Genomic DNA, 11,182 nt, shown 5'->3' with positions numbered 1-11,182 from the left:
TATAACATCTAACTAAATAAAAAAATATTCGTGTCGATTGGTTAAGTAGGTTTATTTTCATAGTATAAATGGGTGATTTCGAGAAACCTTGCTTCAAAATGCTCCTTCGAAAGCATTCGAAATTCGAAGCTTTTCAATTATGTTCTGAGATAATATATCGATCGAGAAAATTAATAATAAAAAAATCAATTTTTCATAGAATAGCCCCCTTTAAACAGGTTTAAGTCATTATCCACATCTGAAAGTTTACGGGAGACAGCAGAACTAAAAGTACGGGTGTGTAATGTCAAAGACATAACTGGATGTCGTGAATACGAATATGACACGCTTTATTTATGCTTCCGAATTCGAATTGGTAGTTGATCGATTGTTTGAATTGTGCAAATTTAAAAAATTTAAACGATGCGCCTAGACTAAATTACATATTAGTTAAATTAAACATTCTGAAACGCAATTAAATATTATGAAATAAGCAGTATAGTTCATTATAATAAAAAATGGTGGCTCTGAAAAGAACTTTTTATGAAAGCGTTCGTGATGAAGAGTGACGAGTTGAGTTAGTTCAGCACGCAGGCTCTGAATTCTAAACCCATATTCCGGAACTAAGCTCTGAAACTTGAAGACCACTATGACTACCAGAATGAGGTGTATAGAGTACAGAAAAGTAAATTTCCGCATAATTCTTTACGAGTATTATTATGGTTCTAAAAAGAACCGAATAGAAGAAGTCTGGAATAAAGAACTGGACCCTGAGTTCAAGAACTAAATTTAGAACCAATAACAGACTCAGAATCCAGTTTGAATTCTAGAACTGCAATTTCGAAACTGAAATTAGTTCCGGAATACAGTTTCAGCACGCAGGCTCTGAATACTAAACCTATATTGGGGAACTATCATCTGAAATTTGAACTTCTCGTTACGACTACCGAAAAGCAAATGAGAGTTGCGACCTGAGCGTTTGAGGTTTTAACCACGCAAAAGGTGCACTCTCCGTCGCTGCTCATTGATGGTTTAACTCTCGCGATGGCAGTCTTCTCGCCTTGATGGCCAGCAAACGAATGAGAGTTGCGACCTGAGCGTTTGAGGTTTTAACCACGCAAAAGGTGCACTCTCCGTCGCTGCTGGTTGATGGTTTAACTCTCGCGATGGCAGTCTTCTCGCCTTGATGGCCAGCAAGCGAATGAGAGTTGCGACCTGAGCGTTTGAGGTTTTAACCACGCAAAAGGTGCACTCTCCGTCGCTGCTAGTTGATGGTTTAACTCTCGCGATGGCAGTCTTCTCGCCTTGATGGCCAGCAAGCGAATGATAGTTGCTACCTGAGCGTATGAGGTTTTAACCACGCAAAAGTTGCACTCTCCGTCGCTGCTGGTTGATGGTTTAACTCTCGCGATGGCAGTCTTCTCGCCTTGATGGCCAGCAAGCGAATGAGAGTTGCTACCTGAGCGTTTGAGGTTTTAACCACGCAAAAGGTGCACTCTCCGTCGCTGCTGGTTGATAGTTCAACTCCCACGACGTCTGCTTCCACCGAACGCACGAAAAGAAATGATCGATTTTCGACCACGGTTTCCCTTTTATACGCATTCAGTTGAAGATATGTGCCTGACTACCTCAAAATCGTCGTCCTTGCGCGAAAAATCCAAGCGAAAGTAAAGAGTTTTCCGCATTATTTTCAAATTTTGAGAAAACTTATTTTTTGAGTTGTTTGTGGTTATCTCACATTGTTCAAAATATTATCCTAAATTCCTGATCATATTTTTGATGAAATGGTGAAAGAATTATGTTGCTACCATTAATACAAGTCGAGATATTCACGATTAAGTTCTGCCCATTCTTCCATATGGCTAATTTTGAAAAGGCACCCCATAGTAAAGTAAGTCGTATTCACGACAAAAGGCGAGCAAGTTTTTTTTTTGTATTTTCAAGTTGCCAAGAGTTTCACGTGTTTTTTTAAACAGAAAGAATGGGGATTCGTTCAGATATTGTGGAACATTTGATTGCTTGGGTTGACAACGTTTGAAGGTTTTATGCCAAAGAGATCAACATTTACAAACCTTGTATCTTATAAATCTTTTATCATCCATTCTCTACAATCGCATCTACAGGTTGATGCTATCTACACAGGTTTCTCTGCAGCACTTGATAAAATTAAATAACAAATAATAATTGCATAACCCGACAGACTGGGTTTTAGTGGCGCTTTACTGGATTGGATGCATTCATATCTTACTGGTTGCGAGATGAAAATAGGAAACTGCACAACAGTTCCTCTTACTGTTAGCTCGGGAGTACCTCAAGGAAGTCATTTAGGACCGTTCGTAGTTTTATTCTATCTCAATGATCTCAACTTTTCCGTCAGATGTTTCAAACTATCATGACTTTAAACTATATCATCTTATGAAGGAACTAGAAAAGGCACGTTTTCTGCAAGCTTAGTTTGACACATTCGCCAAATGGTGCCACAATAACAGGGTGGAACACACGAATCCTCGGTAAAGGACTTAGGTGTTATTCTCGATCACAAATTGGATTTCAAGAATCACGTTGAATACGTAATTTCGAAAGCTTCCAAGCTCTTGTGGCAAAGCCGCATTAGATGCATGATGCGAATGCTTTGATGCTTAGTAGCTAATAAAGTCAAAAATTTTTTTAGGGAACCCCGTTGTGAGGTTTATGAATCAATTTTTATTCAAGAAGAACAAAGGTCAAAAATACGGGCGTTAACGCTATCATCTTTTATTTGTCTTCATTTTATTTTATTTTTTTTGTTAAATTTCGTCCATCTGACCAACATGGTCTTAATGGAACTGTCTAATTCTAAAAACGGGTAGGAGCATATAGGTTGATTCGAGTCAGCAAGTCTGGCACATCGTACTCAGCAAGCAAGATTTTGGCAACAAAGGTAGCATTTGATGCATTCTTTCTATCAGTTAGGGTGTCGAGACCCAGCAAACGACAGCGGTCGGCGTACGGTGGCAGGTTACGTGGGTCACTCCATGGCAGGTATCGCAGTGCATACCTGACGAATCTGCGCTGCACAGCTTCGAAACGTGCACTCTACACTTCCTGATAGGGACTCCAGACAACAGAAGCAAATTCAAGCAGCGAGCGTACCAAGGAACAATACAAGGCCTTGAAACATAGCGGATCACGGAACTCACTCGATATCTTGAACATGAATCCAAGTTGACGATTCGCTTTGTCGATCGTAGTTGAGAAATGCCGAACGTATGTAAGCCTTTCATCCAAGACGAAACCAAGGTCCTTGACGTGGTCGACACGTTGAAGCGGGGTCCCAGCGATGTTATAATCAAACGGAACTGCAGTCCTGGTCCTTCGAAAGCTAATTACAGAACATTTGGCGACACACAAGAACATCATATTACGTTCGCACAGTCGTTGAAGATGCACAGGAGGTTCTGCAGTTCTCGGCAATCAGCTTGGTTACGAACGACGTGATAAATTTAGACATCATCAGCGAAAAACAATTTTCCTCCACGCTGTAGGACAAAAGCTGCATCATTGACGAATAGTGAGAAGAGTAATGGACCCAGTGTGCTGCCCTGCGGAACTCCTGAACAGTTGGAAAAGCAGTCAGAAGAACTATTTCCAATGCAGACAGATAATTCTCGTTGCACCAGGTATGATCTTAGCCAATCGCAGAATCCAGACGAGCATCCCATTTTTTCAAGTTTAGCTAGCAGAATGTCATGGTTGACTTTGTCGAATGCAGCTTTTAGATCCGTGTAGATCACATCCACTTGCAGTTTTTTGCATATTTGATCCATGCAGAACGATGTAAAGCTAATGAGATTAGTCTCAACAGAGCGACCCGGAAAGAATCCATGCTGGTAGGAACTAATGTATTGCTTGCAAAATGCAAAGAGTTTTTCGTAAATCAGCGTCTCAAACACCTTGGATTCCACTCCCAGCGAGATAATGCTACGGTAGTTCACTATATTGCATTTATCTCCTTTCTTAAACACGGGGAACATCGTAGAGCGTTTCCATTCCGATGGAAATTTGTGCAGACGAAGCGACAAGTTGAATAATGCAGAAAGCGGAGCAGCTAAAATGTCGGAGCATTTTTTCAGAACAGCTGAGGGAATTATACTCGGGCCGGGTGAATATGACGACTTGATTTTGCTTATAGCCGTGATAACCATTTGGACATCCACTGCAAACACGTCCATGTCGATGACATTAGCAGGTACATCACGGACTGCTCTGCCTATCTCAGCTTGCGTTGGTGAGTCGTTCGAGAAAACACTCGAGAAGTGTTTCGCAAAAAGACTGCACTTATCAGCAAGGGACACAGCAATGTCATTGTCGAGATGCAGCCTTGACGGGAGACCATTTTCTTTCCTCTTTGTATTGACGAACGACCAGAATCCCTTCGGGTTGCGGCACAGATTCTGTTGAGTGTTTGACATACCGTTTGTAAAGAAACTTATTGTAGCTGCGATAGTTGTTGCTGGCAACTGAGAAGTTCTGTTTGCTAAGGGGGGATCGTCGGCTACAGAATGCACGAAGAGATTTAGCACGTGCACGCTTCAGTTTCCGCAGAGTGGCGTTTGTCCATGGTGGCTTCCTCGGAGGTTGGGACCTCGGTACAGAGGCAGAGGTACAATCTAGGAGAAGGCAATTGAAGCGTGCGACGGCTGAATCGATGTCGGTGTAGTTCAACTCTGCGTTCCAATCGATACGATTTAAGGAACGACGCAGCAGAGCAAGGTCGGTTTTACGAAAATTTAGCCTATCAGCGCTTGAAGTTTCGTCGTAGTGTTGCGCAATATCATTTGCGATAGATATATCAAGAGCGGGATGAAAGTTGTCAAGAGCGACGACAACATCAGCAGCTTCATTAACGGCACAATCTAGAAGCGAGTTCGCGCTTGCAAACACCAAATCCAAAAAGTGAGATTGAAAGTTAGAAACATGGCTTATCTGGCTCAGACCGAGAAAGGCAGCTCCATCGACAAGCAAGCGGCTGGCAGGAGTAGTTGTCGATACTATCGGATCGAGAAACGCATATCCATGACGAGTGGGTGACCAAACAAGCCCCGGCTGATTAAAATCCCCAAGCATTAAGAGCACATCAGATGGATCAGCTATCGTTGCAGCACATTTAGCAGCATCCAGGTGAAGCTGCATGGTACTGCAGTCATGTCGTCGTTCAGGTGGAATGTACACAGCTCCGACAAATACGTTTCGAGAGAGAAGTTTAATCTTAACCCATATCGTTTCGATCGAAGTGAACCGATCGTCCCTAATCAAACCGGAGTACAACGTGTTAGACACCGCGATTAACACTCCTCCGCCACGTGTTCGAATGCTATTAGCTATGCTGAGGTCGCATCTGTAGACGTTGAAACGGTCACCTAATAGTTGAACAGAATTGATTTGCTCGTCCAACCACGTCTCTGAGAACACATAAACATCATAATCGCTATCCAGTGCAGCCAGGTAGACATCGTCCAGTTTTGTCCTCAGTCCCCGAGTATTTTGAAAATAAACACGGAGACCGCGTGCGGAGGCAGAGTGAGTTGTACCAATTCGACAAGTTGGGCTAGAAACCGGAAAAGCGTGGGCTTGAGGTACAGAAGAAATGCTAGGGTACTCGCCTGAGGGTGGCGGCTGGAGGTCTCTTTCACCGCTCCCGATTGCAGTACCGAGACGGCTTTGATGGCTGGAATCGAGGTCGTCAAGTGCTGATGATGAAGAAATTCTGGTAGGAGACAGGACTGGGTCGGGTGGCTTAGAGACCTCCAACAGGCTTCGTGTCGTGCGTCTCGGTGTCAAGTCCATCGGTGGATGAGAGTTTACTCCATTGGTGAGCCCAGCATCTCTGGGGTTACCAACGGTTGTAACAAGGTTTCGATTCGTGGGACCTTCAGAGCTCTTGGCTTCCAAAAATCCTCCGTGTTTCTCCGATCATCGAATTCTCGGAAGAAGATACCGTTCGGCCAAATGGATGGATCCAAGGCATTGTCCTTAAGTTCACGATCCACTCCGACCTTGAAGGACACGAAGGCCAACGAAGAAAGATCGGCATCTTTTTTGACTAGCTTCTTGACAACAGGCTCCGAGCCGGTGACACATTCCTGAACCATAGCAGCGACGTCCTCCTCGGTCACATGTGGAGCAATACGGGAAAGGTACAGCCAGAATTTGTCCACTGGCTTCGGTACGGTATCCACCGCTTTGACAGCGTCACTGACTTTGCGTGTTCCACTTAGTAAAGCTGACGTAGGCCTTCCACTACGAGTAGCCTTGTAGCCAGTATCGCGTGGACGTTTACCAGTGAGTCGATTTGACGCTGACTTTGCAGCCGACGAAGTATTGAACTGGCCAGACAACGCCTGTAATGCACAATTAGTCTTGTCCAGCTCAAGTTTAAACTCCTTCAGACAGTCGTTGACACAATCCGAGACCGTGGAAACAAGATTCACCGTGGTTAAAGATGAATTCCGTGCTTTCAGTTGGTCCAGTGTTAAAATGCAGTCGTTGCAGAACCACAAAAGATTCGGCGACTGGTTGTTGACAAAATCGAGGTTCGATCTGGTCCATCCGATGCATTTAGTGTGGGCCGTGTGCTCACAAAAGTGACATTTGATGAAATCCAGGCTTTTCACCGACTTAGAGCACTGAACGCAAGATAAATCCATTTTGCAGACTTTGTCGCTCATAAAAAAAAGTGATCAGTCTTTGTATATGTTATCTTCGCACTTAGTCACACAGAGTGTAGCTATTGACACACAGATGTCGCGACGTAACCCGATTTCACCGGGACCGCGAAGATGGTGTAAACAAAAACAGCTGTAATACCACAAACCGATCAAGTAACACTCACTGGAAACAGTTAATACCGGAATGTAGACACAAAACTTTACTATTTCACGACTGCTTTCGATGTTTAGAGTGATTTTCGCACGACTAACAACCAATAAGAATCGTATTTTAAATTTCAATCATGATATTAAGACAATTGCAAGATTTTGCTCACAAGACTTTGTTTTTATCTTTCTCGAAATGCGATACAACGATTATCCTATGGTTCTTTATATTTTCAGTTATAGTACTAATGTTAATTCTTTCCGCTCGACCACCCCTTCGTCTCACCGCCATCTCCATTGAAAACTAATAAATTCGCTTGTTGAAACTAATCCTTGTGCTTCTCCTCTTCTCTTAATAGTTTTTATACTATCCTGTTCGATCACTAATTATATCTACATGCCGGATCTAACCTCGTTTCGTTCGCCCACTTTCTTTTACCACTCTCTCCTTCTCAGCGATGCCAGATCATGCGCACCGAATTTCCGTATTCTATCTTGTATCGAAGTGGTGACAGTGGAGAAAAAATTTGTATAAATCAGTATAACTTATTTTACATCTATTATATCTTATAAAAAAGATTGTTACGTAATTTATGTAAGGGCGTTTTTCGATTTTTTAACAAATTTTTATTTAATACGAAAAAATTACAGGGCTTGACGACTTATGTTAAATGTTAGTTGTGAAAGCAATAATTCAGTACTTGTTAAGAAACAATATCGTTGATAAATCATGGCATCCATACACCGCGTGAAAGTGACTATCCAGCGAGCGAATGGATGTAACTCTGTTTTGTCACATTCACTAGCTACATGTTTCATTCGCAGGCAGCCAGTGACAAAAGTGACTAAGGGATGACATCATTATGGCATGCTGTGATTGGCTTGTGAAAACATAGCTCAATTCAATGTTTCCGTATCTATTGGTTGTTAAATTATATCAATCTCGAAACAAATGACTGAGCTATTATCGTTCAAAATTATGACATGTACTACAAACTCTGTGAGCATGCTGGAAGTTCAAGAGTTAATTAGTGCTACTGAGTTTAACTAGCGCATGTTTTCAATTTTTGAAGCCAGTGAAATCTGTCGGCCGTAATCCTGTAAATCGTGTATTAAAATATGCATTTAAAAAATTATCAGTGTTATTATAAAATTATGATCAAATTTTTGGGCCGAATTCTAGAAATGAGTTCTGGGTCTGAATTCTGAAACTCACTTTTGATGTTAGATTCTGGAAATGTATTCTGAAAATGAGTTCTAGAACTGAATTCTAGATTTTTTAACTGATCACTGAACCTGTATTCTGGTTCGGAAAGATTCTTAGCCTTAATCCTAGCACCCTGGATTTTAGTCTGCAGCTGAAATTGAGTTATAGATACGGTTCGGTTTGGGATTCAGTTTTCAAATTCATATCCAGAATTCAGCTCCGAAACTTAGCTCTACAATCCAGATCCGGAATTGAGTTAAAAAATCTTCAGAATCTAGTCCCTGAATTTAGTTACATTTTAAGAATTGTGTAACTGAATTTGGGAAGCAAATTCTAGATCTGAATTCTGGAACTGAATTCTGAACCTGAGTTTCGAATTTTGGATCTGAATTCTGGTTCTGGATTTCGATTTGAAATTCCAGAGCATCAGGTTGAAACTCTGAATTCCGGACTGGAATTATGGAACTGAACTCTGGTCTGAACCTTAGTATCAGTTCTAGAATTCTGTTTTCCAATATCCAGACCTAGAGTCAAGATCGTGACCTAAGAGGCAGACTATGGGCTGGAAAAGCCTTCGGATGAGATCCGCAGTTCCGTCAACCGACATTCTAACTGACTTTAGAACCAAGCTCACGGATAACTTCGTACGGCACTGGCGATCATCCGGGGGCCTCCTGCCCAAGATTAAGGGAGATCTGTCCAAATGGACGGATCGCACCGACCGCCGGAAACAACGAGTCCTCTCACGGCTACGCACGGGTCACACACGCCTCACCCATCAGCATTACATCTCGAGGCATCCACTCCTAGTTTAAACTGAAATAAAAAAAAAACAATTTTTTTCAAAATGACATGTAATTACAATTCTTGTTTCCCCCCGGTGAACGACCAAAAGGTTAAAGCCGGGGTAAAATAAATGATAGTAATAATAATAATAATAATAATAATATTAATATTAATAATAATAATAATAATAATATTAATAATAATAATAATAATAATAATAATAATAATAATAATAATAATAATAATAGATCGTGACCTCAGTTCCAAATCCAGAAGACTAGTGTTTGATGGACAGAGAAGATGTTGGGATGTATGATATCGGTCGAGTGGCGGCCAGGATGTAGACCATGTTCGGTGTACGTTCTACCATGTCTGACTGGCGTTTTTAAAGTGTCTATAACAAGATTCAGAGTGACGAAATGTTAGTGCGTATGCACAGAATGCATAAGAACGCAGGTTCGAGTCCTGTCTCTGAGCGTATTTTTTCCAATGAATCATCTTTTCTGTTAGGTTTTCATTCATTTGGCTTCTCCATTATATGTTTCCGCCTGGTTATTGCAAAAACTGAACTTAGTTATGGTGGCTTAACGTCAAACCAACTAAAATTAAGAAATCGTATTTTTTACTTATCAAACATTTTAGAAAACTTCAATTTCGAATTTCTATAGCATACTACTGATCATATTTCCGATGATGTGAAGAAAAAAATATGTTGATACGTTATCACTCGCCCATATGATAAATCTTGAAAAAACGCCTCATAGTAAAGTAAGACGTATTCTCGTCATAAAAATAATCAAAAATTGAAATAGTGAAACTGCTAATTCAAGCGTGTGTTTGTTTGCACAGCTACTCCGTCGAGTGACTGATTCCGTTTCCGAAATGTCATCAATTTAAAAACAATACACATTTATTGTGTTCGAATGGATGTCTAGCTTTTATCTAAAGAAAAAAAAAACCAAACAAAAGCCACCTACAAATGCAATTTATAACCGAAACCGTTGGTTTTTGTATCGTCGGTTAGAGACCGGTCAGATAAAATTTGTTTCAATATTCGACAGTGCGGTTTAGTTGAGTGTAAAAAATCATTCCCAACAAAGTGCGCTGCCAGTTATCGGGAAAATATTGTTGCTACAACGTTCGCTTTTATACCTCCTAGAGGGTGGTCAATATGTTAAATGACCGTAAAACTGATGTGCTTTTTTTCCCTGCTCCTGAACATTTCCCTTTTTCCCTGAACATACTCCTTTTATGTGGCAGCAGGAACGACGTCACCCACAATCTAGTTCAGCAGAAACCACGTGACGCCGGTTTTACACGAAAGCAATTTTGTTATTCCACTCTATTCCAATCTGCCGGACAAGGCACGGAAATTATCTGAAACAGGTTATTCCTCTGATGTCGAGCGAAAATAAATCGTCATCCCGGCTTAGAAGCTCGCACCGAAGAGTCAATCTCAGCGCTAAATTATGCAAGTTGCCTCGTGCGTCGGCGGTGATTTCGGAACATTTTAGCACGGGTCGGGTAACATAATGTACATAACCTAGCTATTGATGTTTATGGCATGAATACGAAAGCTGAATTGATTGGTGTAGGGCATCCCGGTTTTTTGGATGAAGAGCAAACGCCAACTATCAACTGAAAGCCATCAAACGCTTTGCGGTGGCGATAGAAACGTGCCAACCATCAGGGATAATGGCCTGACCATCGAAATAAATGTTGACTGGCTTTGCTGACTCTCCGTTGCCTATTTGGTTTTGGTGGCGATTTTCCAAAAGTAATATGACATGGCTGAATGAAGATCAATATAAGGCTAATGCATGGTGGATATTTTCTATTGAAACCCCTAGTTGGGTCAGTTTATCTTGTGATTGGGTCGCTTAATCGTGTGGTGGCCATTTTTTAAATTTTAGATCTCGTGGTTAAATCCTAGTCTTCTTAGATTCTGTCCAGACTATTTATAGAACAACACTATGGCAAGTGTTTCTCTTCTAAAGTCCACTGCGAGCTCATCCAAAATCCTGTACCGTATTTTCACTTTGTCAATATTTGGGACGTTGGACTTATTTTGATCTTTCTGTATGAAATGTTCAAAACGACGAATGTCCCTGCTTTTTTCGGTAATTTCTTCAGTGCAGTTTCAAAGATGATAGCTTTAGTTATTTTTATCGGTAAATAATTGGAGTGAAGGATTGCTAAGAGTACCGTAACAATTCAAAAAGAAAGTAAACAAAGAGAATCTCTCATTGTTACATTCGTCGTTTTGAACATTTCATACAGATTTATCCTCGAACTTAGGCTCAAATAAATGGTCTTATGGTCTCATAAGATGCTATTGAATTTTATTCGGATTCAA

At 41.1% G+C, this 11,182-nt stretch overlaps 1 protein-coding gene across 1 annotated transcript; it reads right to left on the bottom strand.

The window, feature by feature from the left end:
• Positions 1–5,819: 5,819 nt before the first annotated feature.
• LOC131429217 (uncharacterized) lies at positions 5,820–6,665 on the bottom strand. The gene has a single exon (XM_058593267.1). It carries the CDS (start codon positions 6,663–6,665, stop codon positions 5,820–5,822), a length of 846 nt encoding a protein of 281 aa, XP_058449250.1.
• Positions 6,666–11,182: the final 4,517 nt, after the last annotated feature.

The sequence above is a fragment of the Malaya genurostris genome, chromosome 2 (genome assembly GCF_030247185.1).
Source record: "Malaya genurostris strain Urasoe2022 chromosome 2, Malgen_1.1, whole genome shotgun sequence".
NCBI lineage: Eukaryota > Metazoa > Arthropoda > Insecta > Diptera > Culicidae > Malaya > Malaya genurostris.
This window is presented reverse-complemented; position numbering and strand designations above follow the sequence as displayed.

Coding starts and splice junctions, on each gene's coding strand:
- LOC131429217 (XM_058593267.1), bottom strand. CDS start 6,665: ATGGATTTATCTTGCGTTCAGTGCTCTAAGTCGGTGAAAAGCCTGGAT.